The following is a 9,533-nucleotide window of genomic DNA, read 5'->3' on the forward strand; positions in this document are numbered from 1 at the left end:
ATTTGACTTAGAGCAGGGACTCGACTTGCTTGACTTATATAAGGGACTAGACTTGACTTATAGAAGGGACCTGACTTGTTTGATTTATATCAGGGACTAGACTTGCTTGACTTATATCAGGGACTAGACTTGCTTGACTCATATCAGGGACTCGATTTGCTTGACTTATATCAGGGACTCAACTTGACTTATATCAGGGACTCGATTTGCTTGACTTATATCAGGGACTCAACTTGACTTATATCAGGGACTCAGCTTGACTTATATCAGGGACTCGATTTGCTTGACTTATATCAGGGACTCAACTTGACTTATATCAGGGACTCGATTTGCTTGACTTATATCAGGGACTCAACTTGACTTGTATCAGGGACTAGAATTGCTTGACTCATATCAGGGACTAGACTTGCTTGATTAATATCAGGGACTCGACTTGACTTGCTTGACTTATATCAGGGACCCGATTTGACTTAGAGCAGGGACTCGACTTGCTTGACTTATATAAGGGACTAGACTTGACTTATAGAAGGGACCTGACTTGCTTGATTCTCACCACAGTGACTTGAGACTTGCACATGCGTGTCTTGCTCGCACCGCTGATAATAGTAATTTAAATAAAAAAGAAGCTTCACAATTGCAGGTTTATTTCTTCCGGCCACACTGAACATCTAAGACCAGATTAAAAGAGACCACCAGACCTGATGGAGGAATCCGGATTTAGAAACCACGAACACCTTCCCGCGTCGCGGTAACGTCACCGATTCCACGACAGTCAGCCGTCTCTGGGAGGTTCCCTGCCGAGTCTCCACGGTCTGACTCCCATCGATAGGATGGAATATTCTCACCAGACCGGACGCACACAGAGAAACTACAGATTCTCCCAGAACTCCCAGGACCTCTGAGCCGCCATCTTTGTCTTCATCATCATCATCAGCATCCTCTTCATCATTACAGCTGCTGCTGCTGAAGAGCTCCGCCCCGTCCAGCTTCAACACCTTCACCTGCGACAACAACAACCAAATCAACATCAACAACCAACACAGCAACACCATCAACAACCACCACAGCAACAACAAGAACATCAACAACAACAAACACCACAGCAACAACAACAACAACATTAACAACATCAACAACCACAGCAACAACATCAACAACCACAGCAACAACATCAACAACAACAAACACCACAGCAACAACAACAACAACATTAACAACATCAACAACCACAGCAACAACATCAACAACATCAACAACAACAAACGCCACAGCAGCAACAACAACAACAACAACATCAACAACATCAACAACCACATCAACAACAACAACCACCACATCAACAACAACAACAACCACCACAGCAACACCATTAACATCAACAACCACAGCAACAACAAGAACATCAACAACAACAAACACCACAGCAACAACATCAACAACATCAACAACCACAGCAACAACATCAACAACATCAACAACAACAAACACCACAGCAGCAACAACAACAACAACATCAACAACATCAACAACCACAGCAACAACATTAACACTAACAACAACATTCACAACAAGCTGTGACAGACAACAGATTATTTTTCTACTGATGTTGCTCCTTCTGGTATTTTTTGTAATGGAACGTTTTGTTAAAAAATGCAGAATCAAGAATTTTTGCAACAATCACAAAAAAACTCAAATGTTTCTGGAAGGACTGAATAATGTGATATTATATGTATTATATTATATTACTATGTAAATACCAGGTATATACTTGGTAATTAAGACTGTAAAGGAAGTACTACCTGTGTCCTGGTGTAGACAAAGATCATCTGATCAGACAGGTGGAGGTGTACGGAGGAAGGGGCGGAGTCAATGGGCAGCGCCTCCTGGACGCAGAGCAGCTGTTGGCCGTCCGCCAGGCTCCACCCCCTCAGGGAGCCGTCAGCAGCCAATGAGAGGCAGCGGGCGGAGCTAGCCATCACTTTCACCGACAAAACGGCACCTGCAATCGGAATAGAAGAAAACTGATTCACGTACGGATCTCGCTTTTGATTCTGCGACTTTTTAAAAATTTAAAATTTAAAATGTTTTCCCTAGAATTGATTGATTGATTGATTGATATCTTTATTTTGAACATGTAAATAAAATAAAGAGAATAAAGTTCTCTGGGCGGGCAAAGCAGAGAAAGGGGATGTAAAATTGCCCCTTATGACCTCAAAAGGAGCAAAATGATTTAATTTGATATATACTGGGAGTTAACCTGGCCCCTTATGACTACCCACAATCCTAAGCGTGTCCTGGCGTGAGCAGTCCCTCACCTGTGTGTCCCAGCAGCAGGTGCAGCAGCTGCTTGTCGGCGAGGCTCCAGACCGCCACCACGCCGGCGTCTGAACCCGCAACCAGGAGCTCCGCCTCCACGCCGACGTCCACACACAGCACACCTGGAGACAGGGGACTACAGGTGAGACCTCCGCTGACGCAACTGTCTCACCCCATGCTCCATAATTATAATAATTACTCATAATTATCATATGTCTCAATATATTAGTGTGCAGCCAGACTACTTTCAGAGTAACTATGTTTCTGACCTCCCTGCAGTCCGGTCAGTGTGTGTTGCAGCGCCCCCCCCGGCGGCGGCAGGAAGCTGCACTTAGGGACGAGGCTCGGATCGGGACTCGTCAGTAGCCACTCCTCACAATGGCTGCACAGCCGGCCAATCAGAGAAGGGAAGGGCGTGGCCAAGGAGCAGAGTCTGGCCAACAGCTCGGTGTAGAACAGAGACATGTCTGAAACCAGAAACGAAAACTGCCATGTGACTGGGACTACCTGACCCATGTGACTGGGAGAAGCTGACCCATGTGACTGGGAAAACCTAACCCATGTGGCTCGGACTACCTGACCCATGTGACTGGGACTACCTGACCCATGTGTCCGACAGTAACTGACCCATGTGAGTGTCTAGCAGGTCCAGGCTGGGTTCGATGAGGACCAGAGCGTCTCGGATCAGACTGGTCTCGCTGCAGTCCAGGTACTGGGAGCACTGGTCCAGGTCCTGGATCACACTGGACAAGCCGCACACCTGGCTCTTACAGAACAGCCACTCAGCGCTGCCTGCACGGGAACATTAATATACTGTATGTATTTCTTCAAAATTCAAAATAATTTGAATACAAACCAAGATTAATGCTGAGTCTTACCGATGACTTCCTGTCGCAGCTCGTCCCACAGACCGGCGTGCAGCAGATGATACGGCAGCTCCTGGAGCTTCCTGACGTTGGCCAATCCTTGAGCAAACCACAGCGGCTGGGGCGGGACCTGTGACCCATTCAGCCAATCACAACACAAGAATGAACAGACAGGTAAATATCATTAACATAAATCACACTAACATCTGTAGCCGAAGTATGTCACTTCCTGTGTTTAATTCTATACTGAGGTTTGTGACAGTATCTGTGGCCCCGACCATGGCTCTGACGTGTTGTGACAGTATCTGTGGCCCCGACCATGGGTCTGACGGAGGTTTGTGTCGGTATCTGTGGTCCCGACCATGGCTCTGACGTGTTGTGACAGTATCTGTGGCCCCGACCATGGCTCTGACGTGTTGTGACAGTATCTGTGGCCCCGACCATGGCTCTGACGTGTTGTGACAGTAACTGTGGCCCCGACCATGGCTCTGACGTGTTGTGACGGTATCTGTGGCCCCGACCATGGCTCTGACGTGTTGTGACGGTATCTGTGGCCCCGACCATGGCTCTGACGGAGGTTTGTGACAGTCTGTATCTGTGGCCCCGACCATGGCTCTGACGGAGGTTTGTGACGGTATCTGTGGCCCCGACCATGGCTCTGACGGAGGTTTGTGGCCTCTGGGCCACAGATACAGTATATGTGACAGTATCTGTGACCCCGATAATATCTCTGACGTGTAGCAGACTGATTGTATAGTGTATATATATATATTTTATAGTAACGGTTCGTACCTTTCTGTCAGCCAGGAGCAGCGTCAGGCCCGGCAGAGCCACAGGCTTCAGTCTCCCAGACCACCGACCCAGGAAGTACTCGGCCAGGATCCTGAGGCTCCGCCCCCGGCGCTCTGATGTCAGATAACGAGCAGAAACCGCCTCGGACAGACGCCTGCAACGCACACCGGCGGTGGAAAGGGTTTTCAGATCCTTAAGTAAAATTACTCATACCACACTAGCTGAGTTACTAAAGTAACCACTAGCTCCCGTCCTTACCGGGTGTTGAAGGCGAGGGCGGCGACCCCGTGTGTCCAGCGCTCCTCCAGCAGGTCCTCGATGTCCCGTCGGAGTCTCGCCCAGAGGAGGGGGGGAAACCGGATCAGCGAGGGCGTCGGAGGGAGGGAGTCCCTGTACACCCCGCTGATGATGTCATCATCCAGGGACATGATGTCCCGCAGTTCGGCCTCCAGCAGACCTTCCCTAAAAGTCAGGTCGCTTTGTTTACATTTTTTAAACTATATTTAAATTCAGATTTTTTTGCAGTGTTTTACGATATTGAAAGGTAATTTATTTATTTTTCAACCGGGACCCTATTGTTTCTCCACCAGACTCCATGTAAATAATCACTACTTTTAGCGTGTATAGAGCAGCATATCTCCACCAGACTCCATGTAAATAATCACTACTTTTAGTGTGTATAGAGCAGCATATCCCCACCAGACTCCATGTAAATAATCACTACTTTTAGTGTGTATAGAGCAGCATTACTCCACATGTAAATGGGTGAATTAAGAGATATTTTTGGCTTTTGGTAATTTTTTTTAGTTTCTGTCCACTTTGAATGAAGGGGGTTTTACGATGCTCGCTGGTATGAGTAATTTTACTTAAGGATCTGAAATGGAGTCTGGTGGAGATATGCTGCTCTATACATGCTAAAAGTAGTGATTATTTACATGGAGTCTGGTGGAGATATGCTGCTCTATACACGCTAAAAGTAGTGATTATTTACATGGAGTCTGGTGGAGATATGCTGCTCTATACATGCTAAAAGTAGTGATTATTTACATGGAGTCTGGTGGGTTTGGTGATGGTGATTTCTGTTTAATGTTGAACTAAAAGGATCTTACTCTTTAACTAAAAGGTCTTTAACTAAAAGGTCTATCTCTGTAGGGATCCATCCCATAATGTTCTCACACACTTAGAATAATAATCTGAGGTTGTCAGCGGCAACAACACAACTTTTAGCGGATGGGAAAACAGAGTCCAGGTTGAAAGTTACCCTCTTCCACCATCTCCTACCTCGCCAAAGCAATGTATCCCAACGCCCCCCCCACCAGCTCCTTCCCGTGGTTCTCCTCCAGCGTCATGAACAGCTGTGACATCATTTCCTGCGTGCTGGCGCCGAGGCGTGTCTCCGCGAGCGGCGTGAAGGACGCCCAGCGCTTGGCGGCCGACAGGATCATCCGGAGGTGCAGCGGCGAGCCGGTGGACTCGAAGCTCCGCAGCGCGGCGGCGCTCTGCTCGGCGGTCAGCGTGCGCCGCGAGGACCGCAGGTTCGACTCCGCGATCCGCCTCCCCTCGTCTGCAGACAGGCGCTCCACCTCGAAGAAACTCCCCTCCGTCTCCCGGGGAACGACAACGCCAGTCAGTCATCAAGGTTCACAAGACAGTTTGGACACTTTCTGTTGTTTTTGTTGCTAATTCCCCCCCCCCCCCCCCCCAAAAAAAAATTAATCACGTTTTTTGACGTTTTAACTTTTTTCTGCTATTATCTTTGATGTAATTGCGTTTCTGACGTTTTTGTTATTGTTTTTGTCACTTTTTACGTAGTTTTTGTTGCCATTTTTCAGAATCTTTTGTGTTGCTATTTTTGACGTTTTTGTCACGTTTTTCAACACTTTGTTGCTAATTTTCCAGTCTTGTTTTTGACGTTTTTGTTGCTGTTTACAAAGTTTTTGTTGCTATTTTTTCATCCTTTTTTTTTAAATTATTTTTGACATAATCGGGGTTACTTTTGTTTTTTTCTGGCGTTTATTTCACAAATTTTGACGTTTTCCTTGCGTTTCCGATGTTTTTTCTGGCATTGTTTTAGCCGTTATATCACGTTTTCCCGCCTTTTTAGTCGCAATTTTTGAAGTTTTTTTTATGTAGTTTTGTTGACATTTTTAAATTATTTTATAAAATTATTAATTTTCGCTAAGTTTTCCAAAGTTTAATTGTGTTAAGTAATTGTGTTTATTGACATTTTTCGTTTTTTTCAACGTTTTGTTGCTTTCCGATTTTTTTCTCACTATTTTTGACGTTTTAATCGTGTTTCTGACGTTTTTTTTTTTTGTTTTCAATATTTGAAAATTTGTTGCTTTTTTGACATGTTTTTGTCTCTTTTATGTATTTTCTCTCTGACAAAAGAAACTCACCAAATTGTTGAAGTTCAGGCGCATGTTGGCGAATGCCTCGCTGTCGGTATCCATGGAGACCAGCAGGTGCACGTTGGGCGGCAGGACGGTGGGCAGCCAGCGGAGTTTGTGAGCGACGTGACGGTCCGACAGGTGATCCACGGCGTCCAGCACGATGAGCAGCGTCCCCCCCCGCCGGGACACCTCCGCCAGGACGTCCCGGAGACATCCGGGCATCGTGGCGGCCCGCAGCGAGGGGGGCGGGGCCAAACCTGCCAAACAATACTTTACATGTGAATCACATTAAGTAAGTGATTATTTACATGGAGTCTGGTGGAGATATGCTGCTCTATACATGCTAAAAGTAGTGATTATTTACATGGAGTCTGGTGGAGATATGCTGCTCTATACATGCTAAAAGTAGTGATTATTTACATGGAGTCTGGTGGAGATATGCTGCTCTATACACGCTAAAAGTAGTGATTATTTACATGGAGTCTGGTGGAGATATGCTGCTCTATACACACTAAAAGTAGTGATTATTTACATGGAGTCTGGTGGAGATATGCTGCTCTATACACGCTAAAAGTAGTGATTATTTACATGGAGTCTGGTGCATCTGTATATCTTGTATGTGTGTATGTATAAAAGGGGGCGGGGCCTAACCAGCAGCCAGGCAGATGTGGAGGCAGACGCCGCGGAGCACCTGGTGGACGTCGGGTCTGTGAGGATGCCGCGCCGCCAGCAGCCTCACCACTACTGTCGCCCCGGCAACCAGGACGCTACGCATCTCTGCGGCCAGTCTGCACAGCAACGCCGTCTTCCCCGCACCGGCGGCGCCGTGCACCACCAGCGGGCCATGGTGCAGGTTGGTGGACTCCCATATGGCACAGCACAGTTTACCCAGAAGCCCCTCTCTGCCACAGAAGTTACCCAGAAGCCCATCTGTGCCACAGAGATTACCCAGAAGCCCGTCTGTGCCGCTAACGTCTGCCCCGACGCCGTCTGAGATTTCCTTCTTTTCGTCCGCGATGCTTCCCCAGGGCTTCCCCCGCCTGCCGTCCGTTGCTGTGGCGATCCCGGCTTTCATCTGCGAGACGAACTCCCGGCAGACGGCGTCCAGGTACTGGGCGTGGTCTCGCCGTTTGGCGTCCACGCCCCCCTTGCAGAGCTCCACGCTGTGCAGGTTGAGGCTGGGCGGCGCCGCGGCGAGGAGGCGGGACCGCAGCGCGCCGAGGAGCCGCTGGGCGTCGGCGTCCAGCACGCCGCCGGCGCTCAGGTCCAGGAAGCGGGCGAGGCGTTTGGGGCCGTCCCGCGCCCGCTGGCGGGGGATCTCCCGCACGAAGAGCAGAGCCGACGGGTCGCCGCCGCCCGCCAGCAGACCGCGGTCCAGCTCCCGGTCCAGGACTGAGGGGGGGGAGGGACACGCTCAGTTAGACAGAGTTAGACAGGATCATACTGCGCACCGCAATGCATTCTGGGAGAAAATAATCAAATTACAGATTACAGGTGTTTACTGTTGCTACTGACACCAATGCATCTTGGGAAAAAACAGGAAAGGCAGGAAGTACACGGCGCCTCTGTTTACAGTAAAATACATTCAACTTTTGGGCAGACCGTTATAAAAATATTACATTTTTTTTATTTCTTTGACAATATTTAATTTTGTTATCTACACATATTTCACAATAATTTAATTTTTTTATCTGAAAATATATTAAACAATAATTTAATTTTTTTATCTAAAAAATATTTCACAAATTTTTTTTATCTACAAATATTTCACAATAATTTCATCTTTTTATCTGAAAATATTTCACAATAATTTTTATTTTTATCTACAAATATTTCATAATTTATTTTTTTATCTAAAAAATATTTCACAATAGTTTTTTATCTACAAATATTTCATAATTAATTTTTTTATCTAAAAATATCACAATACATTTTTTTTTTATCTACAAATATTTCACAATAATGAAAAATGTTTAACTAAAAAATATTTCACAATACATTTTTTTTTAATCTGAACATATTTCACAATAATTAATTTTTTTTATCTAAACATATTTCACAATAACAATTTTTTTATCTACAAATAATCATTTTCTTAAAAAAAATTCTTTCACAATAGTTAATTTTGATGTCTAAAAATATTCTGACTTTTTAACTTCTTAGCACTACATTCTTTTTGCCTTCAAATGTTTCACAATAATTTTTTTTATCTACAAATATTTCACAATAATTTTAATTTTTTAACTAAACATATTTCAGCCAAAAAAATTTTGGTGAAAATATAATTTTTTTTAATATTTTATTTAAAATATTTCACAATAAAAAAAATGTATCTACAAATATTTCACAATAATTAAAAAATTTATCAAAAAAATATTTTACAGTAAAAAAAATTTTCAACAAATATTTCACAATAAAAAAAAATATCATACATTTTTTTTATGTACAAATAATCATTTTCTTAAAAATATTCTTCACAATAACAAATTTTCATGTCTAAAAATATTCTGACTTTTTAACTTTTTAGCACTGCATTTTTTTTTGCCTTCAAATGTTTTTTCCAAAACATATTTGACTTTCTCCATGTTTAATATTTCCTCCCATAGCTCCCAGTCTGACCTGATGTGAGGAGCTCCTGTTTCTGCTCGGCCGTGATCCCCCCCCCCGCGGCGGCGGAGCGTAGCAGCTGCAGCAGAGTCGTCTCCGTGTCCCGCCAGCCGAGCGCGGCGGCGTCCCGCTGCGGCCCGAGGTCGGCGCCGGCGGGGGGGAAGTGAGCCGTGATTGGCTGCAGCACGTAGGCGGGCGGGACGGCGTTGTCGTCCCGGAGGAACCAGCGCGTCAGCAGCGCGGCGCCCTCGCGGTTCTTGGACAGTTTGGACAGAAGGAGCTGGAACAGCGTCTCCGGGAAGCGGCGGGGGAGAGTTCGCTCGCCGTACCGGTTCCCCAGGAGACCCTTCGGAGCCCGGACCCAGGACACAAGACAAGAAAGATCCGATTATAACCAATCATTTCATCTTTTAAATAAAGAAATATTTTATGTGAAAACAAAAAATAATCCTTAAAAAAAATGAAGATTTTTTGGCTATTCACAGGGAGATGTGTTCAGGTGCATTCTGGGCGTGCTGGTCTTACAGGGAGGTGTGTTCAGGTGCATTCTGGGCGTGCT

General features: G+C 45.6%; 1 protein-coding gene across 1 annotated transcript in view; it reads right to left on the reverse strand.

Annotated features, from left to right (window-relative positions):
- Positions 1–9,533, reverse strand: part of nwd1 (NACHT and WD repeat domain containing 1) — a 15,674-nt gene that overhangs the window by 5,837 nt on the left and 304 nt on the right. Inside the window, exons 2-13 of the mRNA XM_034882098.1 lie at positions 8,987–9,320; positions 7,019–7,759; positions 6,374–6,624; positions 5,256–5,572; positions 4,233–4,436; positions 3,975–4,128; positions 3,195–3,312; positions 2,944–3,108; positions 2,586–2,783; positions 2,316–2,438; positions 1,800–1,999; positions 699–1,001 (exon numbers count right to left, since the gene is read on the reverse strand). Of these exons, the coding sequence (XP_034737989.1) occupies positions 699–1,001; positions 1,800–1,999; positions 2,316–2,438; positions 2,586–2,783; positions 2,944–3,108; positions 3,195–3,312; positions 3,975–4,128; positions 4,233–4,436; positions 5,256–5,572; positions 6,374–6,624; positions 7,019–7,759; positions 8,987–9,320 (3,108 nt within the window). The remainder of the gene's footprint in view (positions 1–698; positions 1,002–1,799; positions 2,000–2,315; positions 2,439–2,585; positions 2,784–2,943; positions 3,109–3,194; positions 3,313–3,974; positions 4,129–4,232; positions 4,437–5,255; positions 5,573–6,373; positions 6,625–7,018; positions 7,760–8,986; positions 9,321–9,533) is intronic.

This window comes from Etheostoma cragini, chromosome 9 (assembly GCF_013103735.1).
Source record: "Etheostoma cragini isolate CJK2018 chromosome 9, CSU_Ecrag_1.0, whole genome shotgun sequence".
NCBI lineage: Eukaryota > Metazoa > Chordata > Actinopteri > Perciformes > Percidae > Etheostoma > Etheostoma cragini.